The 25,748-nt window shown below is 60.3% G+C and overlaps 1 protein-coding gene and 1 long non-coding RNA gene across 4 annotated transcripts; both read left to right on the forward strand.

The window, feature by feature from the left end:
• The first annotated feature begins 1,003 nt into the window (after positions 1–1,003).
• On the forward strand, positions 1,004–16,306 carry LOC122173040 (uncharacterized). The gene is made up of 3 exons (XR_006173565.2): positions 1,004–1,290; positions 15,244–15,335; positions 15,661–16,306. It is a non-coding gene; the product is annotated as an uncharacterized LOC122173040 (long non-coding RNA).
• A 1,255-nt stretch (positions 16,307–17,561) lies between these two features.
• Positions 17,562–25,748, forward strand: LOC135976630 (hypermethylated in cancer 1 protein-like). Of its 3 annotated transcripts, none has more exons than XM_065573425.1 (2): positions 17,562–18,302; positions 21,735–25,748. In XM_065573425.1, exon 2 carries the CDS (start codon positions 21,752–21,754, stop codon positions 23,648–23,650), a length of 1,899 nt encoding a protein of 632 aa, XP_065429497.1. In that variant the 5' UTR covers positions 17,562–18,302; positions 21,735–21,751; the 3' UTR covers positions 23,651–25,748. The 3 variants fall into 3 exon arrangements, with proteins under 3 accessions (XP_065429497.1, XP_065429495.1, XP_065429496.1); XM_065573423.1 differs by lacking the exon at positions 17,562–18,302 and adding an exon at positions 18,384–19,346; XM_065573424.1 differs by lacking the exon at positions 17,562–18,302 and adding an exon at positions 19,384–21,230.

Genomic DNA, 25,748 nt, shown 5'->3' on the forward strand with positions numbered 1-25,748 from the left:
ACCCTTTGACAGACAGAGGCTAGGGACACCATTCCTTACCCATCCTGGCTAATAGCCATTAATGGACTTAACCTCCATGAATTTATCCAGTTCTCTTTTAAACGCTGTTATAGTCCTAGCCTTCACAACCTCCTCAGGCAAGGAGTTCCACAGGTTGACTGTGCGCTGTGTGAAGAAGAACTTCCTTTTATTTGTTTCAAACGTGCTGCCCATTAATTTCATTTGATGACCCCTAGTTCTTGTATTATGGGAACAAGTAAATAACTTTTCCTTATTCACTTTCTCCACATCACTCATTATTTTATACACCTCTATCATATCCCCCCTTAGTCTCCTCTTTTCCAAGCTGAGGAGTCCTAGCCTCTTTAATCTCTCCTCATATGGGACCCGTTCCAAACCCCTAATCATTTTAGTTGCCCTTCTCTGAACCTTTTCTAATGCCAGTATATCTTTTTTTGAGATGAGGAGACCACATCTGTACGCAGTATTCAAGATGTGGGCATACCACGGATTTATATAAGGGCAATAAGATATTTTCCGTCTTATTCCTCTATCCCTTTTTTAATGATTCCTAACATCCTGTTTGCTTTTTTGTCCGCCTTTGCACGCTGCGCGGACGTCTTCAGAGAACTATCCATGATGACTCCAAGCTCTTTTTCCTGATTCGTTGTAGCTAAATTAGCCCCCATCATATTGTATGTATAGTTGGGGTTATTTTTTTCCAATGTGCATTACTTTACATTTATCCACATTAAATAAATTTCATTTGCCATTTTGTTGCCCAATCACTTAGTTTTGTGAGATCTTTTTGAAGTTCGTTACAGTCTGCTTTGATCTTAACTATCTTGAGCAGTTTAGTATCCTCTGCAAACTTTGCCACCTCACTGTTTACCCCTTTCTCCAGATCATTTATGAATAAGTTGAATAGGATTGGTCCGAGGACTGACCCTTGTGGAACACCACTAGTTACCCCTCTCCATTCTGAGAATTTACCATTAATTCCTACCTTTGTTCCCTGTCTTTTAACCAGTTCTCAATCCAGGAAAGAATCTTACCTCTTGTCCCATGACAACTTAATTTACATAAGAGCCTTTGGTCTTGGGGCAGTTATTCCTCATTTCACGCTCTGTGGCTGTTTGCAAGTCCCCAGTTTAGACTGGCTGAGTCACTGCATCACCCTGTGACAGCAGGATTGCTTGGCTGGGAAGATGACGCGATGACATGACAGGTACTTGAAACAACAACAATTGTTCCCTTTGACGTTCAGCTGAGGCACTTAAGACTCCACTGGTAAGTGATACATGTAACTGGGAGGGGAGAAGCAATGGGGGGAGGGGGGAGCTGCCCTAGGGCTGTGCTAGGACAGAGGGTACAGGACATCCAGGCCCAGGAAGCCCCCTCCAGCAGCAAACTCTGCTCCCAGGGGAAAACCAGCCCAAAAGCTCCCCCAGGAGAGCCCAGCAAAGACCCTGCTAGCTGCACTCTGCGCTGTGGCGGGATCCCACAGGGGTGGTAGCATGGCAACGGAGCAGGTCCCAGGCAAAGCCAGAGCAAAACAACACAGGGATTGCCAAACTAGCTCCTAGCTGGGGCCTCTGAAGTCCAGGATCCTGTGTCTGCTGGGGGTCAGCACCCGCTGTCAGAGAAGGTGCAGGAAATCTCACAGCTGAGAGAGGCGGATAAGCAGCCCCCCCGCCCTTCCTGGTTTCTCATGGTTAGAGCTTGGCCGAGGCCCTGCAGCAGGAGGTTTAAGAACCCTGCCCCAGTTTAGGCTGCCATTAAATATAACAACTCTGGCTATTCTCATTATCCACAGAGCCGTCCAATCCCTCTTTGAATCTTCCAGAGATCCCTCTTGGCCTCAGCAACAGCCTGGGGCTGCAAGTAGGGAAGGGGCAACCTGGAAGTGCCGCCTAACGCAGCTATACACAGAGTGGACGGAGCATGAGGACGAATCTCTTCTCCAGTCCTGTTGTGGGCACTCTGCAGGGTGGTCCCCAGACCCAGCTGCAAATCAGGCCCCTGCAGGATGACACCAGGGTCCCCCAGGTCACAGAGTACAGGCACAGCCAGACTTGTAGGACTCTGACCTCAGACAATGGAGGCAGGATGACCTGAGGTACCAACTGCACTGTTACGTGGTGTGTCTCTAATTGGCACATTATGGGCCCAGGTGCCCTTCCCTGGGCTGCAGCCTGGCAATGAGGCTGGAGCTGCCCCAGCAGGTGGGGGCTACTTTCACTCACCGAGCAGCGTCTCCCTGGACTGCTCTCCACTGGGCCCCGCTTGCAACCAACCCCAGCGCCTGCCACTCAGCCTGGCTCACAAGGATGGGTCACGTGCTGCCATCTAGTGACATCAGGGAGAAATTACACTACAGTGGTGATCAATAGCCTGAAGCATTGTGCACACCTAGCTCCCCAAAGGGCTCAGCCCCCAACCGCTCCCCTGTGGGACGGATGCCACATTTCCTACAATGTAGCAGCCAGCAGAGATCTGGGGAACCAAGAGCCCTGTCCTGAGCACTGGCCGTGCAGGTTCGAGAGAACAGAGTCTCAGCCCAAGGGCAGGAGCCCAGCAGGGAGAGTGGAGGTCTGGGGGTAAGGGCAGAGCTGAGAGGGAGGGAGGCCAGGCCGGTGCTGAGCCGGGGCAGGAGGTGAAGAGATGGAATGTGAGGGGGAAGCCAGAGAAGGGATGGTTGGGGCAGAGAACGATGTGGCCAGAGGGAAGGTCGGGGGAGAGACCCAGAGCCAAGTTTGAGCAGGAAGCAGCTTCCCCGTTCCCCTTCCCAAGCCCTGGAAGCTGCTCTCTGGGCTCCCTGCTGTGGGGAGACAACCTGGGCCAGACAAAACAAGAACTGACCTGAATCTTCTCCGGCAGCCTCAGGGCCAAGCTCCATCCCTGGGTCACTTGTCCTACCACGGCCCAGAGGGGCACTTCCGGCCCAAGCCAAAGCAGCAAAACCCTTGCAGGAGCCCAGGCCCCCAGCCCCATTTGCCAGCCCTTAGTTTTGGAGATGCTGGTCCCGGGGCTGCCAGCTTCGCTGCCCAAGTCTCAGGGGTGCGTCCTGTGCATGGCTGCGGGGCACACGTCAGCGTACATGTGCCATCCGTGTGTATATGCTGACACCCGTTGGGGTGCGTGGGCATGGGCCAGTCCCCTTGAAGTACATGTAGCAGGGTCTCACCTCGTGCAGGGGCAGGCCCTATTGCTGCCACCGTCCCCACTTCCACCCCAACTGGCGCTTTTGGATCAGTCTTCACTTCTGGGGTCTGATTTACCTGGGGGTTGGGTAAGTTCGGCACTCCAGAGCTTCTGCCAGCCAAGCTCACTGCACAGTGTCTGCAGTGGCTCCTTGCATACCTCCATTCCCCCCACCCTCTGGGTACCTCCTTCCCTCCCCTTCTAGTTCAGGAACTCTCAACAATCTCCCCATCTCTCCCCCTGCCAGGGGTTCTGTGCGACTCTCTCCGATGGGCAGGGGACATGCCGATGGCTGGTGCCCTCACTTCCCCTCCTCCCATGGAGCAGGCTTTGGGGAGACAGCTGGGGCAGGCGGATCGAAGCTTCCATCACACCCCTCGCTCTGGCTCCCCTTGTTAGCTTCCCCGCAAGGGCTAGAGGCTTTAGCCAGGCCAGGAGCTTCCCGGGCCCCCGCTGCCTTTCTTATTTCTTTGCTGTCTGGAAGAGAAGTCATCAGGTGTCAGCATTAAACTCAATTGGGAGGGCGGCCGAGCTGAGATGAGGGGTTTTGTTCTGTTAGAAGGTCTTAATGGGTCCATCAGCTGGTTCTTTAGAGACAACAGCAGGCCGGTTACAGCTGCCGGCTCTGCTCTTCCAGTTTGGCCCTATAAACCTACTACCAGGGTTGTCAGCAGCAAAAAGGGACTGGTTCAATTTTCCAGGAGTTCTCTCTAAAGAACATCACTCAAGCTCCCACCCAGAGACCTGGGACACGGTATGTCCCACCCGGGAGCCCCCATGGGCAGCACTTCCCCACGCCTAAGCACAGCGGCCAGAGGGTTAGAACAAAGAATTGTATTAGGAGGGAAAGTGGCAGGGGGGAGCCAACAATGACTAAAGTAACGAATACCGAGGTATGAACCAACACCCCAGGCTGTAGTCCCAGGCTCCACCTCCGCTGGCACTTGTGGATGGCTGAGGAGTTCCCCTCCCTCCACCCGAGCTCCCCACTCACTTCGCTGTCTGGGGTTGGCGGAGTCTAAGGCTGTCAGGCTGCGCCGGAGCTCGATCTCCTGACCCAGGCATGCAGGCTGCTCCAGGGACTCTGCCACCTGAGCCGGTAAAGGGCAATTCAGCATTAGGTGCTGGGCAAGGAGGCCTGTCCCAAAGGCCCTTAGGCAGGCGGTGTCTGTCTCTGCAGCTTCAAGCCCTCTCAGCTCAGAACCAATCCCCCTTTCCAAGCGGCCTTAGCTCTCCAGGCCCCCGAACTGCCTCCCCTCAACCCTTCATACACAAAGGCCCAGCACCTCGAACCCTTGGCAGGCTCCTCCCCCTCAAGAGACATTCCCATGATGGCAAACACCTTCCCCTTTCCTTTGACCTGTTCAAGACTCCCTCCCTGCCTGGGGGCAACCCCAACCCCAACCTTGTCCTGTCCCCGGTGGCAACCACAACCCACCCCTCCCTCCCTACCTGGGAGCAACACTGTCCCCAGGGGCAACCACAACCCACCCCTCCCTCCTTCCTGGGGGCAACCCCAACCCCAACACCAACCCTAACCCTGTCCTGTCCCCAGGGGCAATCACAACCCACCCACCCCTCCCTGCCTGAGGGCAACCACAAGCCAACATAACCCCTCCCCCACCTGGGGGCGACCGCACTGCACTTGGGGTGACCCCAGCACACTGGGGGTAGAACTTGTCCTTTCATTTCCCAAGAGGCTCAGTCACACTTTACTGCCGCCCACACACCAGAGTTAGCTGCATTTTAAACAACATGCCCCCACGTGCTACATAACTGATGTGCAAATGAGGCCTGGCCCACTCAGTCAGTGCCACCTGCTCTCCAACAGGTGGCAGCAGAAAGCTCCTTAGAATCACAGAATCTCAGGGTTGGAAGAGACCTCAGGAGGTATCTAGTCCCACCCCCTGCTCAAAGCAGGACCAATCCCAACTAACTCATCCCAGCCAGGGCTGGGCCTTAAAAACCCCTAACGATGGAGATTCCACCACCTCCCTAGGTAACCCATTCCAGTGCTTCACCACCCTCCTAGTGAAATAGTGTTTCCTAATATCAAACCTAGACCTCCCCCACTGCAACTTGAGACCATTGCTCCTTGTTCTGTCATCTGCCGCCACTGAGAACAGCCGAGCTCCATCCTCTTTGGAACCCCCCTTCAGGTAGTTGAAGGCTGCTATCAAATCCCCCCTCACTCTTCTCTTCTGCACTTTATTCTCCTTCCCCAATTGAGCCTCTGGCTGGGTTCTCCAGCAGCTCTGAGCCACTCTTATCCTTGTTCACCAACAGGGGTCGCTTGTGAGCTCCCTGCTCTCTGGGGTTTCCGCGCTCCCATGTAGATGTTGATGGGGAAGGGGGCTCCCAGCAGGCTGGCCCCACTGCAGCGTTTCAGCCCCAGACACAGCGCTTCTGAGCATGTATCTGCTTTGAGCTCGTTACACATCCAGGGGAGCTGGATTGTTTGGTCCCCCACTGCAGGGTGTGAGCTCTGAGGTGTCTTCTGTGGTTTGTACAGCACCAAGCACAGAGGCAGGACTTAACAAATATGCATATGAGGATATGTGTGTGTGGTTGTGAGCAGGAGCAGCTGTGTGTGTACCAGTGTCTGTGGTTGTGAGCACCTGTGTGTGTGTGTGAGATTGTGAGCACCTGTGTGTGTATGCCAAGGTGTGTGGTTGTGAGCAGCTGTGTGTGTGATTGTGAGCAGCTCTGTGTGTATGCGTGTGCGCATGTAGTGTGTGGTTGTGAGCAGCTCTGTGTGTGTGAGTTTGTGAGCAGCTGAGTGTGTGCATGTAGTGTGTGGTTGTGAGCAGCTGAGTGTGTGCATGTACAGTGTGTGATTGTGAGCAGCTGTGTATGTGTATGTACAGTGTGTGAGATTGAGAGCAGCTCTGTTCATGTGTGTGTGGATATTTGCAAGTGTCCGGATTGGGAGCTGCTCCTGGGGGCCAGGGATGGTTGTTGGCTTGTGTCTGTTGGTCCAGGCCCTGCCGGGTGGGGGCATGCCGCCTGCGTGAGATGTCACATGGGGGGACCCCTAGGAGGGGCAGGGCAGGTGAATGATCTGCCTCCAGGCTGGCAATGAGGCAGCCCAGCAGTGCAGTGCACAGCTCCCCTTCCCCACCGTCACTGAGGCAGTGGGAGCGGATTCCCAGCACTGCAGTCCCTGCTGGTGCGATACACACACTCCAGAATTCACACTTGCTCAGGACACAACCATTCCTTGTCAGCTGAGCTACCTGACCGCGGTGCCCCCAACTTGCGGGCCACAGGCGCCTCCTGCCTCTGGAGAGCAGACGTCCCCTGGCTGGGCCTGGAAGGCCCCATGTCACATGATCCTTGGCCAGTCTGCCTGGCACCGGGGCCAAAAGGTCAGTGGGGAGCCTCACCCTGGCACTGGAACTGCAAAGTACGGCGGCAGCTCAGCCTGTTCTGCTTCCTCTCCTGGCCAGCCAGCTACCCGCAGCCGGGGCAGGGCGGCTGTGCCTGGGCCAGGCCTTCCCAGTTGGCGCGACTGTAACCCTTTCATGCTGGGTCCTGTTACCACGCTGCTGGGAGGTGTCCGATTTGGCCGCATGACCTTAGCTGATCTTTGGGATTTACGAGGTGTCCGTTGTCTTGGTAGCCCAGTGTGTTCAGCAGCACAGCAGTACGCCCCAACAAACCTGTCACCCAGATCTCAGTCTGCCCCCCCAGCACACACAGCCTTGCCCGGGCCCTCGCAGGGTGCGAGTCACACACTCCAGACTTCTGACTGTTTTTTACTCACCTCTGGTGTCTTTAGCTGTGTGACTCTTGTGCCTCTACTTTCTGTGCCCTGTACCTTAAATCTCTAAGGCCACCATTGCGTTTTCTGCAGAGACAGGCAGCCATGTTGTGTTGAGTTCATTGCAGACTGTAACATGGGAGGCCCACACCATGCTCTCCCACTGAGACGTTGTTTCATTCCTTCTTGCTCTGTTGTCCTCTCACTATGAGATAAGGGTTAGCCTGACTGAAAGCAGCTGCTTACGCTTTCTGGCTGGAAAACATAACCCTATGTGCTCACACAGCTCCAGCTCCCTCACATTCAGATTCATTCTGTTTCTGAGTCACCAGCCAGCTGGCCTCTCAGAGCTAAGGAGAACCACAGCTATTAACATATGCCTCTCCCCAGCCCCAGCTGCTCCCAGGGCAGGGCGGGAGGTGGGAAAAAATTATTTATATGAGCCCAATTCCCCTCCCCTGAGACACTCCCACAGATCTGGGCTTTCTTCAGTTATCCAGTGTGTTAGGGTCTCCGTCGGGAGAGGCAACCTGGCCCTACAGAATGCGCTGCTCAGGCCTGAGCCCTGATGCCTCAGTGGGCAGCCCTGGATGGGGCACAAGGACGGGGGTGTCGGCGTTGGCTGCAGGGAAGACACTGGCCATGGCGGAGTTTGCTTTGCTGGAATGTACAGCACACAGGCGCAGTGGGGACCTAGTCCGAGCCATTAGCACCTCCCTCCTTTCCCCAGGCTCTCGCTCTGGAAAGTGGTGTCTATGTGGTACGGCCTGGCAGGACTCCGCGCTGTGCTGCCATGTGGCAGGCTGTGGCCAGAGCCTCCGGGAGCATGGCCAAGGATGTGCGCGCTGGGAGCGGGTTGTGTTAGTGTGGCAGCCATGTGGGCTGCAGCTCAGGCAACAACGCTGGGAAATCTGCGTTGCTCTATCCAGACGGGGCCCAGGGAGGCGGCTACGTGCAGCGAAGCAGCCCAGGCCTGTGGCGGCTACGAAAGGGTTAAAGCCACGCTTGGGGCTGCTCCGTGCGCTGGCGTGGCACAGCAACGCCAGGAAAATTAACTGCGAGCTGCCACCAGGGGCTCCAGCCTCATTCCGCGCAGTGACTTATGCAGCTCGGCTGGCCAAAGTGCTGCTTAATTGAACACATGTGTGTGGGCTTTAGGGAGCGGCTGATCTCGGAAACAGGGCCCTTTGGAGACCAGGGGGCTGCATCCTGTCCAAAAGCCCAGGTCCCACATGAAGCCAGGCATGCGAGCGAGATCCAAACCACAGCTGGATTTGAACCGAATCTCCCAGCATCTGGGCTAATTTGCTGCATTTTGATTAATCGTGGGGAGGGGGCACAGACAGGAGAAGCTCCCGCTCAGACCTCCCAAAAGAGCCAATGACTTAACCAGAACTGTTTCCAATCTGCTCACCACATTGAGGCGAAAGTGCCCCCTTCCTGCACGCTCCTGTTCACAGCCGTTCGCTGTCTCCAGCACGCCCAGCCTCGCTGGCAACCTCACAGCCGGAGTCAGCCGCTCCCTTGCGCCACCTCATCACGGCACTGGGCTCCCAGCATCTGGGCTGCTCTTGGGAGGCTGGGGGGCCAGGGGGGGTAGGGCTGCGCCTGGGTCCCAGGCCCAGCTGTGCCCCTGTGGCGATGGCTGACATCAGCAAGTCCTGTCCCCTCTCTGGGGAGAACAGCATGGACCCACCTGTGCAAAGCACATGCAGCTCGCACAGGCCTTGAGCGAGTTCAGCATCTTTATGGCTGGGTCTCAGGGCATTAGAGCTAGCCCAGGGCATCTCTGCCAGTCTCGGGGGGAGTGAGACTTAGGGGTGCCTGACCTTTGACCTCTGCTCACAACCCAACATAAGATCAAACCTTCCCAATCTAAGTAGTTTTAAGTGGTTGTTCTCCCCAGAGGGCCAGGAGAGGACGTTGCTCTGCTCCCAGGCCTTGTGGGGAGCATCCCTTTGCCGGGTGTGTGTTGGGCATGACTGTGGCCCTCCTTCGAGCTGCGACAGGACACACCCCACCCGCTAGCCCTTTGCCGGATGTGGACTCTATGCCAGCTCTAGGCCCCATGCACCCGCTCCTGGCTCTGCCTGGCCAATGAGCTTAGTGCAGGGGCCCAACACGGGCAGGCAGTGAGTTAAAGCAAAGCCTAGGGAAAGGGATCGGCTGAGTTCAGGGCGCCCTGTGAAATCTCCATTTCCAACATCAACCTTTACCTGTCCCAGCCTCGCCTCCCATGCTCCCTCCCCCCTGGGAAGCCCTCTTCTCCACTGACAGCTGAGAGGCAGGAGGGATGCTGGAAAGGCGTGAGAAAGGCTGAGCGTTGAGTCACTTCTCCTCCCTTCTCCGTCCCTGCCTGTTTGATCCCTGAGGCGCTCTTGCCCCCGGGAGGAGGCTGAGCCCGGCTCAGGGACGCGGCCTTGTCATTCACCAGGCACCCAGGCAGCAGCGGGCGCCTCCTAGGCCTCAGGGAGGCAGCTGTCTCGGAGCTTCTCGTTGGGTTGATTTATGCAGCACAGCCTATAAATTACCCGGATGGAGCCCGCGGGAGCCATTCCTCACAGCAACGTCCAGAACCTGCTGCCAGAATCCAAACCATTTCCAGCCATTAATTGAACAGGAAAAAGGGGGAAATTAGTGCCCAGGGACCTGGGATTAAACCGAGTCTCTGTAATGAGCAGGTCACGTTCTCCCAGCTCACAGGACCCAGCAGGTATCCCAGCGAGGCAGGCAGGTGTGGCCTTTCTCAGCCTGGGCCAAGGTGCAGCCTGCTAACCCCGGCCAGGGGCAGGCTGTCCTGTGGGGTGGCTAAGGGGGGTGGAGCTGGGCACAGACCAGTGGAGAAGGGAGCTTGTTTTTGTGCCCAGACGCCAAGCGAGACCTGAGGTTACCGGTGCACCGTACAGTCCGAGCTCACTGCATTGCACAGCAGGGATCTCATGCAGACACATGCACAGAGCTTGGGTGCATGAAGCTGGACAGACTCTTCTCCAGAGTCAATCTTGCTCCAGTACACGACAGCAGTGCTGCTGGTTCTGATCCAGCAAGATTGGCCTAATAGCTAGAGAGCCCAGCCTAGGCCAGCTGCCCTTTGTGCAACCCCAGTTCTGTTAGAACAAACAGAGACAGATTTACTTCCAAGAGCTAAACGTCAGAACCTGAAGAGATGGGAGGAGTCAGCGGCCGGTCAGGGATGAATGTACATAAGAGCATGTGAGAGTGGGGGATAGATGGCCATCCCCTGGCTTCCACTTCTGCACCAACTCCTTCACACACACATGCCCGCATGCACAAACACACACGTGCACATGCACGCGCACACACACACACTTGCATGCACATGCAGACCCACACACACACACACACACACTGCACCTGGTCAGGAACCTGAACAATTCTCATTCTCTCACACAAGCAACATTTGCGCCCCCAGGGGTTTGGCAGGTGTCAGTTCTAACCCGGGTGTGGTACAAAGGCCACACAGGTGTTTGTGTCTCCGCAGAACAGCCATTCCACATGCGCATCAATGGAGCCCGGAGCAAGCCCCCATGTCTCTGTTCTTGGGGAGGGGTCAGGCTGCATTTAAAGGAAGCCGGCTCCCTTCATGCCTAAGTTGGCACCCCCCCGTGCCCTCCTTTCCAGCTGCTCAGCTGTGAGCAGTGTTACCGTCAGCCAGCCTGCGTGCCAGGGTCCCGCTCTCATACTCAACATGGGAGCAGGGTGGGCGCATGGCCAGCCTGCCTGGGATTTAGAGCTGTGCGCAGTGCTTGGGACACGCTGTGTGAAGGAACCAGCAGCAGATTACAGGGCAGAGTAAAACCCAAATGTAAACAGGCCCACAGCATGTGGTTCACCCCAAAACCCCAACAGAGAAGCCAGGGAGAGCAGGACGCCATGGGTGCAGAGCTCTCTTCCCAGCCAGGGCCTGAGGGTCTGCGGGGAGGGGGTTCTGAACAAACGGGATCTGAGTGAACATGTGAGTGTAGGCGGGACGTGAGCCTGGCATGCACACAGTAGGAGCGAGCGTGCAGGTGTGAGCACGTGTGCATATGAGTGTGCCCGTTCCTGTGGGAGGACAGGGGGCGTTGGTAGGCAGCGCTCTAACGAACACCCATTTCATTATTTCATGGCTCTCTCCTCAGCAGGTTTGTTGGGGCATTTTCACCATGAGCCATGACAGAGGCTGACGTGTTCTTTCCCCCGCACCCAGTTGGAGCACGTGTGGCTTCGGGCTTGTGCAAGAGCCTCCGTGCTGTGAGAAAGGGGAAGCGAAAGTCCGAAACGAGAGGCAACCACCAAGTCCTGCTGGCCGGAGAGCCCCTCCCACCCTCGAGGAGATGTCACCCAGCGACATCCCTGGGCCTCTGCCTAGCAGCCACTTCTGGGGGGGGAGGCAGGAACCGGAGAAGCAGAAGTAGGGTGCCAGGCAAACCTCCACCCACTGCCCTAAAACTAACCAGTCCCTGGGCCAGCTCCACAGGTTGGCACTGCACAAGCCCAGGCACTGCTGGTATGGCTGTAAATCACTACCCACGGTGCTCTGCCCTTCCCCCTACCTGTGACCCCAGGCCCCCACTAACTCTATCCCAACCCTCCCCAGGCCTGACCCCCACCAGTGTGAGCCCAATCCCACCCACCCTACACACCCCTCACCCCCACCCCCAGCACACACCCCCGGCAGCACCTGCAGGAATCGCCCCCGAGCCCTGGCCTCTCCTCAACTATGTGGGTCCTGAGAGACTAAACTCTGAGGCTGGGGGAAAGCCAAGCCTGGGGTGCCACAGACCAATTCTCAGCCATGGAGGGAAGGGCCGCCTGCATCAGCAAGGGAGGCACTAGGGCTAGCACAAGCCTGCTCATAGCCACGGGCCATCTAACTGCTCTGCAGCCAGTGGGGCCTGGCTGGCCCCCCAGCCGGCTGGATGCTGCACAACTAGTGGAGCAAGCCCAAGGCTAGAACGAGGGACTCCTGGGCCCTAGTCCGAGCTCTGGCAGGGACGTCTGTAGGCGACTCACGCCCAGTCTCTTCCCCACGTGTGTAAATGGGCAGTAGCAGGGCCCTGCCTGGCTGGCAGCAAGGGCCACGTGGGCTGTAACTAGAGCTCTGATAGTAGAGGGATCTTCAACCTAGCAAGCAAAGGCAGAATGAGACTTCCTGGCTAAGCACTAGACTGGCACTGAGCCACCCCCCAATTCACCAAGGGGTGGAGTCTTTCAATCCAGAACTAGGGGCCACCAAATAAAATTAATGGGCAGCAGGTTTGAAACAAAAGGAAGTTCTTCTTCAGACACCGCACAGTCAACTTGTGGAACTCCTTGCCTGAGGAGGTTGTGAAGGCTAGGACTATAACAGGATTTAAAAGAGAACTAGATACATTCATGGAGGTTAAGTCCATTAATGGCTATTAGCCAAGATAGGTAAGGAATGGTGTCCCTAGCCTCTGTCTGTCAGAGGGTGGAGATGGATGGCAGGAGAGAGATCACGTGATCATTACCTGTTAGGTTCACTCCCTCTGGGGCACCTGGCATTGGCCACTGTCGGTAGACGGATACTGGGCTGGATGCAGGGCCGGCTCCAGGCACCAGCCGAGGAAGCTCGTGCTTGGGACGGCAGATTCTAAGGGGCGGCATTCCGCCCAATCCTAGGGCAGCACGGATGCCCGACCCCCCTTTTTTTTTGTTGGACTCTGGGTCCAACTGCCCTGCGCCCTGGTTTGCTTTTTTTTTTTTTTTTTTTGCTTGGGGCAGCAAAAAAGTCAAAGCCGGCCCTGGCTGGCTGGACCTTTGGTCTGACCCAGTGTGGCCGTTCTGATGTTCAGACTGGGTGTGGCGTTGTAAAAGCTCGGCTCTGGCTCAGCCCGAAGTCCTATTCCACGCAGGAGTTGCTGGGTGATGTTCTCTGGCCTGGGCTATGCAGGAGCTGAGACAAGATGATCACAGGGGAAGCTGTAGAAGAACGTGGCGACTATGCCCAGCGCCAGCCCAAAGCAGAAGGGCTCCACTTCTCCCCCAGCAGGAGGCTGGCAGCTGCCTAACCGTCCCTCCAAGCCTTTTCTATCAAGAGTCAGCTCCATTTGAGGGGTCTCAGAGAATCGCCTCTGGACCTTGCCCCCACAGAGCTCTGGAGAGCCCACGAATGGTACCAGTGCCCCCCCCGCCCTGGTCATTGTTAATAACCAGATAAAGGCATTGCAGGGGATGACCTCCCATGGGCTGTCAGGCCAACAGCCAGGGGACCAAAGAACCGTGCTGGGGCAAGAGCATCCAGAGAGGAGACCCTGACATCAGCTGTCCCAGTGTCTCAGGCCTGAGGAGGCTTCCAGGAACTGTTCTGTGCCACACTTCCCCTGCCTGCGTTCCCCACCCTTCCCAAGCCTGGTGTGAGACTCCCAGCCCTGATGGTACCAGCAGGTGGTGCTAAGTGTCTGTCACAGAACATCCTTTTCCTTGGGGCTCCAGAATAGATCCAAACCACTGGTCCACCGAAAAGCTACTAGGAGAAGCTATTGGAGTCTCCATACTGAGGCTTTAGGCCTTTGCCAAACGGAAATGAATTCAGCCTGAAATGTGTTGGAGCTGAAAAACGTTCAAAGAAGCCACTGCAGACATATTTTGCTCATGAAATTATCCTCACTGCTTCATAGCACATGGAAGGGGCCGGGCTGCTGGGAAGCTGTAGAGCTAATTATAGGGGATTCCTTCTTTCCAAAATCAGCTTAATTTGGAAGAATCTGCTTGAGGTTTTCCCTAATTGCTTTCTCAAGCTCCAAGCAATTGCTGCTCGCTTACATTTAATGTCCTCTTCCTCCTGAGCACCGTGGCGTCAGAATCCAGCAGAACTTCCCTTCATGTGAAGTTAGAGTGCACTAATCAGATGCAAAATTATACATTGTGGAAAACACACAACGGTCTCCCTTCCCCCCCGCATCTCCTCTCAGGGCTGTAATTATTACAGGCACACATTTGGCTGGCAGAGGCGGGAGGATGCGGTCGCATGGTGCACTGGGAGTCACAGTTGGAAGTGTTTAAGACAGGGCTCAGATCTCGAACTCACAGAACCTTGTCTCCATGCAGGGAAGGCCCAGCTACCTGCGGGGTAACATGCACAGGCCCCGTGTCTGGACCTGAGTGTTTCTGACAGTGTGTAACAGATTGATGTCTGAATTTGGAATTTTCCCTGGGGCGTTCAAGCCTGTCTTATCAGAACTCCCATTAACGAGGGCTGGGTATGTCCCCTGGCATTTGATTTCAGCCCATTCATTATGGGCTGGAGTCTGACTAGCACAAAAAGACATTTACACTGCAGACCTGGAGATCAGCTCTACCAAGTCTCCTGATGAACTGCCCAGCCCTGCTAATGCCCTGACCAGCCCTGCTAGCCAACTGTCTAGAACCAGGAGAGTAGCCAGCAAGCTCTGAAGTTCCCTCCTGTGCTCACCCAAGTATTTAAGCTTCCATTTAACCAACAGTTTATTGTGTCCCACTAAGCTTCCAAACAACCATCCTAATGTTCGGGTTAATCCTGTGCCACTGTAAAGCCAACATACAACTATAAAGCTAGAGTGGATGTGGAAGGAGTTGGAAATCATCCCCCTTAGAACGTACTCACTGATGGATGTTAAAAATCAGCTACTAACAGCAGACATTTTTAAAATCAGAAGATGCTGCTAACTTGCATCTAAGAGTTTTCAAAGAGCTGGCTGAGTATCTCGCTGGACTGTTACTATTGATTTTTAGTAAGTCTTGAAACCCGGGGGAAGTTCAGGAAGAAGGAAGAAAGCTACTGTTGTGTCAATATTTCACAAGGGAAACTAGATGAACCAGCTTATATAGGCCTGTCAGTCTGATCTCGATCCCAGTCAAGGTAATGGAATAGCTCTGATGGGATTCGGTTAAAAAAGAATTAAAGGAGGATAATGTAATTAAGGCCATTCAACATGGGTTTATGGAAAATAGATACTGTCAACCTAACTTGATCTATGTATTTTTAAATGAGATTACAAATTTGGTTGATAAAGATAACAGTATTGATGTAATATACTTAGACTTCTATACCCCATATGACTTGGCACCACACGACATGTTGGATACAAAACTAGAAAGATATAAAATTAACATGGCACACATTAAATGGATTAAAAACTGGCTGACTGATAGGTCTCAAAACATAACTGTAAACGGGGAATCATCATTGATCAGGTGAGTTTCTACTGGGGTATCACAGGAATAATTTCTAGGACTTACACTAATTACCATTTTTATCAATGACCTGGCAGAAAAGAAAATCATCACCGATCAAGTCTGCAGATGACCCAAAGATTGGGAGCGTGATAAGTAATGAAGAGGACAAAGTGATCAGGATCATTTGGTAAGCTGGCTGCAAACAAACAATGCACATTTTAACACAGCTAAATGTCAATGTCCATCCCTGGAAACAAAGAACACAGGCTGAACTTACAGGGTGGGGGACTCTAGCCTGGGACAGGGACTCTGCAGAGACGTGAAGGTGATAGTGTCTTGTGTCGGGGTTCTTCTGCTTTTGTTGATGCTCCAGTGTCCTGACACAGGGCCCATCTGGGCCCAAAGATGTTGCTTGTTCTCACTCTTGATTGAGTTACATGAGGCCCATCCCATGGCGGGTGATGCTTCATCCGGTCAGCTGTAATATTCTACCGTTTACATCTCTCCTAAAGGACACCATGGAAACCTCTGCCAATCACCATCACAAACAGCGACTTCCCTGCTTTCAGCAAACACCGCGCTGACCCCGCCTTTGGTGACCTGGCACGGAGCTGGGCAGACACAGGTGTAATATGGCAGCCTGGGCATGCCTCTGTCACATTCCTCTGCCACATGGAAGTTGTGGTGGCCACATACACAGTGTCTCCCCCCACCCCCAATGGCTGCTTTTCTAGCTCCTCTCGTCTCTTCCAGACCTTCTGCATGTGAGTTAATTAAACCAGCTTAGACCCCCTGCCATTTAGTGAGCCAAATGCAAAGGTGAAGTGTAAATGCCTGAGTGTCACATGCTGCTACATGGGCCTGGGTCTAAGTGGAAGGGAGCAGTTTTCACTCCCAGGCAAAGGGGCCAGAGGAAAGTGTGACAGGAGCTCTGACCCTCTCTGGACTCTCCTGCACTCACTCTGCCCTGGGCCCACAAACTCTATGTCTCATCTGCTGTTGGACTGGGCTCTGAATAGAGGGAGTGTCCATGGCCATTTGTCACTGTGGGCCTGTCTATGCCACAAGCACAACTGGCTCATGACACCCTCGGCCAGCTCCATGCAAACAGCGCTGAGCTGGGCTGCACAACAGCTTGTTTATTTCACAACAGGCGATGTGTCACACCTACCAGCCACCCAGCTGGGCCTGCCGGTGCATGCTGGGAAAATCTGGGCAGTTGCCCCAGGGTACCTGGGGGGGAGGGGGAGGAGTGTCTGGAGGCCATGCAGGCATTGGCACCCATAGTGCAGTGCGTTCTGCAATGCCAGCATCTGCTGAGCTGCTCATAGCTGGGAGCCTCCTCCCAGCCTGAGCGACCCCCTTCGTTGGCATGGTTACTATCCCTGCCCCGGTGTGTGTGGTCTCCAGCCATGTGGGGCACAGGAGTCTGAGTCCCACTAGTTATCCTGGTTCCCGCACATGGGTCCAGATGGGGCTCATGAGGGGACCATGGCCCTTTGCTCCCTGACAGCCAAGGTCTGCACCAAGAACTGCTGCATCTGTCACCTTGCCCCGGACCCCGTCCCCTTCTGCCAGTCTGCCGGGGACTCGCAGTGGGGACGCGGATCCCGGGGAGGCAAAGGTGGGAACATTTTCCCAAGGGAAGGATTTTCCATTGAGACAAAGACATTAAACAAAAAAAGGAAGAAAGAAAGAAACAAGGTCCTTTGGGGAGCAGGATCCAGGAGACTGGGGGGGAGCTGGACTGAGGGGAGCAGGGATGGAGGAAGCTGGGACGGGGGATTGGGGGAGCTGGGATGGGGGGAGCAGGGATGGAGGGAGCTGGGATGGGGGGAGCTGGGACGGGGGATTGGGGGGAGCTGGATTGGGGGAGCTGGGACGGGGGATTGGGGGGAGCAGGGATGGTGGGAGCTGGGACAGGGGATTGGGGGGAGCAGGGATGGAGGGAGCTGGGACGGGGGATTGGGGGGAGCTGGGATGAAGTGGGGAAGCTGCATCGAGGAGTTGAGGGGAGCTGGATGGGGGTGGGGGAGCTGGACTGGGGGGAGCTGGGACGGGGGATTGGGGGAGCTGGGATGCAGGGACTTGGATCGGGAGATTGGGGGGCGCTGGGTGGGGGGCGCTGGGCCGGGGATTTTCCTCCGAACTTTCCCGCAGAGCCAAACCACGAGCGCACCCCCGGGCCCGCGCGGTCTTTACCCGCCTTTCCCCTGCTGGGTCCCAGCACCCGGGGACGCTTTTCCTTCCTTCAATTGCCATATTTGGGTGTCGCATTCCCAAGATCGATTGGCCAATGTAAGTCACGTGGTGGCCCCCCAAAAAACAACTTTCATTTTCAATCCCCCCCCACTAACCGGTGCCCGATGCGCACAGCGCTCTGCCGCCAGCCGGCCCCGCCCGCGCCGAGGGGTCCCCCCGGCTCCGCTGTGCCCACTCCGCGCCCAGGCCGGGGACTGTCCGTACGAGGGAAGGCCGCAGGCGGGGCCCGGAGAGCCCAGCCTGTGCCAGGCGCGCCCCGTCCGCCCGGCGGGCGCTCCCGCTGCCCACAGACCAGTGGCTTCCCTTGCCCAGGCTGCGAGGAGGCCCCGCCCGCCCCTAGCCCGGAGGGGCCGCGTGGCTGGGCTGGGGTCGCTGCGCACGGGGGCTGGGGACTGAGCGGGACCGGGCCTGGCTCTCCCCGAGGGCTCCAGACCCGCGGCGCCCCAGGTCTGGCTCCGGGTCTCCAGCCCTGCACCAGCGGCCTTCCCGCTCCCCGAGGCCCCGGCTTCCCTGGTCCCGCCCGCAGAGCCCCTGTCCTGCCCCGCCTGAGCCCAGGAGCACCCGGGCCAGCCAGACCCTCCCCGCAGTGGGCAGCTGGCGAGCCGAGACCCGCCTGCACCCCGGCGAAGCACAGAACTCCCTCGCCCCGGAGGGGAAGCCGACCCCAGGCCGGGAGCTGCCGGGCCCTACGGAGCCCCCTGTGCGGACAGCGACGCCTGTCCCCCCAGGGTGCCAGGGCCGCGCACCTGCGTGGGGAGGAGCCGCCTGGCACCGCGGATGAGCGGGGCGAGGGACGCTAGATGGCAGCAGGAGCCGGCGCTACCGCCAGCCGAGAGGCGAGCGGGCGCCCGGCCGGAGAACCGCTGCACCTGGCCTAAGAGATGAGCCCAAGGTAGGTGCGGGGGCTGCTGAGCCGGAGAGACTCCCGGACAGCGCAGGGGCAGGTGACCGGCCCAGGCCCGGACGGGGACATCAGCGGGGGACTCGGGAGCCCGACACCGCCGGGAGCCACATCCGAGACTAAAGGGGGAGCCCAGCTCCGTTCCCGTCCCCATCCCCCCGCGGGACCCGCTCCCCGGCGCCCTTCGGGCCCATCCTGTGCGGGACTAGCGCCGTTTATCCGCAGCTGGAAGTGCCCCGCGGCGGGAGCAGGAAACCGGGGGGAACGCGCCGCTCCCCGGCCCCCGATAGACTCACCCAGGCATCCGGGACGGGAGCCGGGCTCCGGGGCTCGCTTGGGCGCTCTCCCTCTGCGGGAGTCGGGGCCGGAGGGGAAGGGGCCGCCCGGGAGCCCGGCGCGGACCTGGCGCTGATACTTTCACCTTCCCAACGGGCCCCTCCCAGCCCAGCGGCCCGGGGCCGCCCCCCACCCCGCAGGCAGACGAAGTGGGTTAAATTCCCGCGCCGGGCGGACGCTTAGGAGGCGGGATCCGGGCAGGCCGGTCCCGGAGACGCGCGGGGCTTTTCCTTCCCGCCGCGGGCAGGGGTCCCCGGGACAGCTCCGTGGGGAGCCGTCCAGGACCCCGCTCCTCCCCCTGCTGCTGGGGCCCGCTCGCCCGGCCCCGCCCGGGGAGCCGAGGGGAGGAGGAAATCAGCTGCTATCCCTTTAACAGGCGCTGGCGCTGAGCGGAGTTCAGGCCGGGGTCAGTGGGAGTTCGCAGCCCGGGCTTTACCTTTGCGCCTAGCCGTGCGCCGGCGGCACATGCTGTCTCCTGCGCTGCGCCCCGGAGCGGCCGCCGGGCCTGGCACGCAGGGCGCAGCGAGCGCCGAGGGAGGCAGCGCCTTGGCAGCACAGCCCGTGGAGCTGGCATGGGCCGGAGGCGCCGGCTGGCGGCGGGGAGCGCACGGCGGGGACCCAGGGGCTGAGGCCGCTGCTCAGGGGACATGAGAGTCCGCAGAGACCTCGGCTGGCTGGCGGAAGCGACGGAGCCCCCAGGTACCGCGGGCCGGGCCGGGGCAGGAGGGAGCCTGTGCCGGGGGCTTCTGCCCGTGCCCCGGGAGCAGGGCGGGCGCTCACCTGGCCGGGGCCCCACTCATCCTGCAGTGCAGCACGGAACCGGGGAAGGGGCGGCCCGGAGCACGGCTGGGTCCCTCCCGGGATGCGACCGCATAAAGCCGGGCAGGGGGCGCCGGGGGGCTGAGCCGCGGCCGCCCGAGGCGGCGGACGCTTTGCAGGGAACCGGGAGCGCAGCCCTGGGGCCGGGCCGCTCGCGGGGCGCCTGGCTCCGAGAGCAGAGGAGGAAGGGTCGGTCCCTGCGGGGGGTGGCAAAGCGGCCGGAGGTGCTGGAAGTCGGGTGCTGGGGGCGCTGCCACCCCCCGGCTTGAAGTGGCTCCATCAGAAGCAGGGTTACAGTTTGGTTCCCTGGCTCTCAGCACCCCGCTATCCACATTGTTCCAGCGCCCTGCAAGCGCCGCAGCCAGAGACCGGGAGGGGAGTTGAGGGCGAGGTCCCGCGGAGCCAGCGCTGGGCCCTGCGTGTCCCTGACCCCAGAGCCGGCAGGTCCCCCAGAGGTTCTCGCCCAGGTGGGGGCCGGGCCCTGCCCTCGGTGCTCGCGGCTCCCCGACAAGCCCATGGACGGGAGTCCCGCTGGCGACCAGCAGAGCTGGCCTGGGGCTTCCCCACGCGGGTCTGCAGGAGGGGACCGATCCCCGCGGGCAGACAGCGGGTCCCGCCGGGGCTGCCAGCGGGCGGGGACTGGCCCCTAGGCCGGTCTCTCTTCTCCAGCCCCTTTGCCTCCTCCCCGGCTCCGCTGCAGGCCCAGGGACAGAGGGGCTGGACCCAGGGCTGCGGGGTTGCTGCATTTGAAGTGGTTTCCATCGTGCAGAGGGTTTCGTGGCTCTCAGCGCCCCATGAAACATCCGTCCAGCGCCTCTGCCCAAGGATGCTGTAAAATGGCGAAGTTTGGCTCCCCCGGCGGGTCTCGGCTCCAGCCCGGCCCTTCCCCGCCCGCCCTCGGGCTCGCACTGCCCGAGCCCAGTTGGCCCTGGCGCACCCACAGCTCCTTCGCCTCCCAGGGGAGCCGCCCCCTCGCTCTCCCCGCCACAGCAAGTGCGCCAGCCGGGCCCCGCTCGCTGCGGACCCGGCCCGTGTCTAGGGCTCCGGCCATCCCGGCCCAGGCCAGGCCGACCCGGCCAGCAGCGACTTCCCCTCCCTTGCCCTGGCTCTCTCGAGTGGCCCCGCGCAGTGCGGCCTGTCCCGGCCTGGGCCCGGGGAAAGGGGCCCCGCTCCTCTGGGGGCCGCTTGTTCTCCCGAGCAAGCCAGCCCGGGCAGGGGCGAGTCGGGGAAGCCCGGCCCGGCTCCTTCGCTGGCTTCGGGGCCTCCTGGTGCGAAAATCGCCGGTGGCGGCTAGAATTGGGGCGCGCCAGGGAGGCAGGAGAAAGCAGGGTCGGAAGGCGAGGGGCTCCGAGCCCCCCAAGCACCCCTGGAGCCCGGGCCCCGCTCGTCGAGTTTGGGATCAGAAGCGGAGCGGAGCTTCCCCCCTGGCGCTGGGGAGGGGCCGGCGGCCGCAGGCAGCAGCGGGTGCGCCTAAGGCGGGAGGGGGCAGGATGGGGGCAGAGGTGGCCCGGCCGGGGAGCCGCAGGTGGCCTGGCCCCTCCGCCCCCCGCTCAGGTGGGGCTGGGCTCGCAGGCGGCGCTGGAAGCGGAGGGAGTGATGTCACCTTCTCCCAGCGCCGGCAGGGGCTTTGCCCCCTCCCCTCCCCCGCCCGGCCGCGCAGAGAAGCCCCGATATAAGGGGTGGCACAAGGCAGCGCAGCAGGCAGTGCGCAGAGGAGGCGGCGCAGCCCCGGCTCCCCGGCAGGACTCGCCCGCTCCGCCCCAGGTAGCGGCTGGGCCCTGGCAGCTCCGCATCCCGGGGCTGGGGCTGGGGCTTCCCGCTGCGGCCGGCGGCGCGGCGCCCTCGCCCCGTCTAAGTGGCGCAGCTCCGAGAGCGCAACTGCCTCGGCTCCCAGCCGCAGCCGAGACCCAGCAGCCGGCGGGGAGCCGCGAAGGGCGCAGCGAGGCCGGGCGCTAGCTGGGGCGGCCGCCGACTCGGCGCAGGTCCTGGCGCTGGGAGCCGGCCTCCTGCCGCCTCGCTGGGCCCTGGGGGCAGGCGCGTGTGGGGCCGGCGGCCCGAGGTCCCCGCTGCTCCGGCTGGGGGCTCCCCGGGGGGCGGCAGGTCGGACGGCGGGGCCCGGCTCCCTCCCCGGGCAGCGCCCGCCGCTGCATTCCAAGGCCCTTGCGCAGCGGGCAGCGGGGCGGGGATGTTTTGCCTAAATTAGGCCGCGCGCTGGACCCGGCCGGGCCGGCCGCCAGCCTGGCGCCCCTCACCGTGTGTGTCTTGCAGGTGGCGGGGGGAGCCCCATGCTGGAGGCCATGGAGATGCCGAGCCACTCCAGACAGCTGCTCCTGCAACTCAACACGCAGCGGGCCAAGGGCTTCCTGTGCGACGTGATCATCGTGGTGCAGAACGCGCTGTTCCGCGCGCACAAGAACATCCTGGCGGCCAGCAGCGTCTACCTGAAGTCGCTGGTGGTGCACGACAACCTGCTCAACCTGGACCACGAGATGGTGAGCCCGGGCATCTTCCGCCTGGTGCTGGACTTCATCTACACCGGCCGCCTGGGCGAGTGCGAGCCGGGCGAGCAGGGCCTGGGCGCCGTGCTGGCGGCCGCCAGCTACCTGCAGGTGCCGGCCCTGGTGGCTTTGTGCAAGAAGAAGCTGAAGCGGACGGGCAAGTACTGCCACCTGCGAGGCGGCTACAGCCCCTACGGCAAGATGGCCAGGGGGCTGCGGGCCGCCACCCCCGTCATCCAGACCTGCTACTCGGCTGCCCCCCGGCCTGTGGACCTGCAGCCTGGAGAGCCCCACAGCACCCAGTGCGGGGAGCTCTATGCCTCTGCCTCCCAGGGCACCGCCCTGCACCAGCCTGGGCTGTGCCCACCCGAGAGGCACTGCTCCCCCCCCTGCGGCCTGGACCTCTCCAAAAAGAGCCCCACCAGCCCTTCCTCCCAGCTGCTGCCCACAGACAGACTCCACCCGGGGGACAGCAGGGAGCCCTTGCTGCCCCCCAGGCACGACAGCCCCCCGGGCAGCGCTTCCCTGCTGGCCAACCACAGCTCTGCCTACAAAGACCCTCCCCAGGTGGGCGAAGGCGTGATTCACCCCGCGGAGCGCTTCCGTGGCAGCCCACCCTGTGCCGAGTCCCTTGCCCGGGCCGAGGGCCGCGACTTCCTGTACCGCTGGATGAAGCATGAGCCCCCGGGCAGCTACCTGGAGGAGTGTGAGGCGGAGAAAGAGCCTGAGCGGGAGGAGAAGGCCGAGTCGCCCCCGCAGTCCCGCTACCCCAGCATCGAGAGCAACGAGATGGAGAACGACAACAGCACCAGCGAGGACACGGGCAGCAGCGAGGGCCCATCCCCCGGGGGCACCCTGGGCCCCTACTGCAGCCACCTGGCCTACGAGCCCGAGAGCCTGGGGGACAACCTGTACGTGTGCATCCCGTGCGGCAAGGGCTTCCCCAGCTCGGAGCAGCTCAATGCCCACGTGGAGGCCCACACCGAGGAGGAGCTGTACCACAAGGCGGCCTCGGAGCAGGCCGGCCCCTTCCTAGACAAAGGTGGCCAGAGCCTGGGCGACATCATCCGTCCCTACCGCTGCTCCTCCTGCGACAAGGCCTACAAGGACCCAGCCACGCTGCGGCAGCACGAGAAGACGCACTGGCTCACGCGGCCCTACCCCTGCACCATCTGCGGCAAGAAGTTCACGCAGCGCGGCACCATGACGCGGCACATGCGCAGCCACCTGGGCCTCAAGCCCTTTGCTTGCGACGCCTGTGGCATGCGCTTCACCCGGCAGTACCGGCTCACCGAGCACATGCGCATCCACTCGGGCGAGAAGCCCTATGAGTGCCAGGTGTGCGGCGGCAAGTTCGCCCAGCAGCGCAACCTCATCAGCCACATGAAGATGCACGTGGCCGGGCCCGACGGCAAGGCCAAGCTGGACTTCCCTGAGAGCGTCTTCGCCATGGCGCGGCTCACGGCCGACCAGCTGGGCCTCAAGCAGGAGAAAGCGGCCGAGCTGCTGTCGCACACCTCACACTTCCTCAGCGACCCCAAGGGCCTGGAGAGCCTGTACCCGCTGGCCCGGTTCACAGCCGAGCACCTGGGGCTGAGCCAGGAGAAGGCGGCTGAGATGCTGGGTCCAGCCTCACACCTGCACAGCGAAGGTGGCCGGAGCATAGAGTGCTATTCCCCCACCTAATGGGGCATCCCAGGGCTGCCCACTCCAACCACAGCCAAAGACCCCACATGGCCATGGGTCTCCAGAGCCCACCGCCCTCTCCCCAGATGGACTCTCTGTAGCATTTGGGGAGTGGTAACTTTTCTCCCTGAAAATGTGCAGTGGCCAAGTGCTTCCTCCAGCCTCCATCCAATGGGGAAAAGCCAGAAGCGCCAAAGAGGGGGTGGGATGAGCCCCTGGCAAAGGGCACTGGGCATCAGCTCTCTCCAGCTGCTCACTCTCAACCTGGTGTAACGGGAGCAGCAGAAGGGTTTGATCTTCTGAGGCCTCTGCAGGAATCGCTACACCCTGGCCCAGCAAACCCTGCCCAGAGCCTGGGCCTGGCGCTTGCCTCTTGCTGCAGAGCCCTGGTTGGGGCAGCTCCTCTCCCAGCTCTGACGAGCTGGGCCTGGCTCCCAAAGACCCACCTGGGCCCCACCTAGCTGAGCCGAAACCAAAGCAACCACCTGAGGAGGAGACCCAGCCCCCGCACCCTCGCTGTACTCAGGGATGGCCCCAGCATCCTGCCTGACCCAGGCCAGGCCCAGCTGCCTCACGGGAGAATTCCTGCCCTGGGCGATTGCCGAGGAGCCTGGTCCCAGAGACTCCCCCCCACCCTTCCCCAATCGCTGGTGGGAGGGAGCAAGGATCTGGGGCCCGGCTGGCCCTAGACTGAGCCCCTGGGATGCATCCATCCCTCCCCACCCTCTACTCTGTGGGATCCCAGGTGGGAACCATGCTGCTGTTTCTCGGGGGGTCTCTGCTGGGAAGTGGGCTAGAAGCATGAGGACACAGGAGCGGTTTGGTGGGCCCCCCCTCTTCTCTCCTCCCTCCCTCGGCTGCAGCGGGAGAACTGCCCCCTCCCATGGGTGGTGCCCAGGCAGAGCAGGGCTCTAGGCCGCAGAGCATGCAGGCAGGGCAGTGAAGCGGGGCTGTGGGGTGGGCTGCTCTCTCTGTGCTGTGCTCCTTGTACTGAAGGGCCGTGTCCCTGTGCCAGGGCGTCTTCCCGTCCCCCCAACAGCTCTGGTGGAGGCCCCCTCTCCTCTGCTCCCCGGAGGCTCAGCCCTGGCCCAGGAGCTTGTGACAAAGACAAAATCTCTCAGTCACCTGCTTTGCTGTGCCAGGGAGAGGCAGCAGCTGCCTTGCTGGGCCCCGCTGGGCAGCAGGGCTCTGCCATGCTCTGGCGGGGGGGGGTCTGGGCTTTATGCTCAAGCCCGTGGGGGGCAGTGCAGGGGCCAATGACACTGAGGGGGTGAGCGGTTAGGTCTCTGCCCTGGTGGCCAATGGGGACAGGTGCTGCACGCAGGCGCCCCCCCACCTGATAGCACCCAGAGCTCTGACCCTCGGGCCGGCCGGGCTGCACTGAGCGGACAGATCCTCCCCGCACTCCTGGGTTAATGGGGCACAAGATCTAGGTGCTGCCACGCTCGGAGCCCTGCCTGGGGCCTTCCTTGCTCTGTCCAGGCAGGGCCACCAGAGCCGTTGGGGCTGGGCCCAGGGCCCTGCCGTGAGTGACCCAGGGCGGGGTCCCATCCCATCCCCGTCTGGCCTGCAGGATAATGTGAAGCTCTTTTCCCTGCCTTGTCTTTTCTCCTTTGCACACCAGGCCGAGGTGGCCACCCCACAGTGCCTGCTCCTGGCCTCCAACCAACTGTGCCTTTAGCCTGACCGGCTGCTCCTCCAAGGGGCCTTGGGTCCAACTGCTCCCAGTGCCAAATGTCCATGCCCAGCTCAGGTGCCTCTGGCTAGCAGAGACTCAGGACACTGACCCTGCCTCCCCTTTCCAGCTGCGCAGGAACTTGGGCACCGAGGGGCTCCCCGGGCACCGAAGGGCTTGGCTAGGGCCAGGAATCCCAGGCCAGAGTCCGGCCCCGGCTGCCCTGCACCCTGGCAGCCATCAGGGACAAAGCTGCAGCAGCTGCGACCAAAGCGCGGGGGGAGGGGACGTATCCAGTGCCTGGATCCAGGTCTCCCTGCCCCCGCCCAGTTTGTATATTCTTCTGATTTGTACACGGGCGTTTTGTCCCGTCCTTTTCTATACTCAAGACCAAATGAGCAATAAAGTGACATTAACACGTGA

The sequence above is a fragment of the Chrysemys picta genome, chromosome 19, assembly GCF_011386835.1.
Source record: "Chrysemys picta bellii isolate R12L10 chromosome 19, ASM1138683v2, whole genome shotgun sequence".
Lineage (NCBI taxonomy): Eukaryota > Metazoa > Chordata > Testudines > Emydidae > Chrysemys > Chrysemys picta.

Coding starts and splice junctions, on each gene's coding strand:
- LOC135976630 (XM_065573423.1), top strand. CDS start 19,295: ATGAGAGTCCGCAGAGACCTCGGCTGGCTGGCGGAAGCGACGGAGCCC. Junction 19,347..21,734: donor GGAAGCGACGGAGCCCCCAG/GTACCGCGGGCC, acceptor TGTGTCTTGCAG/GTGGCGGGGGGAGCCCCATG.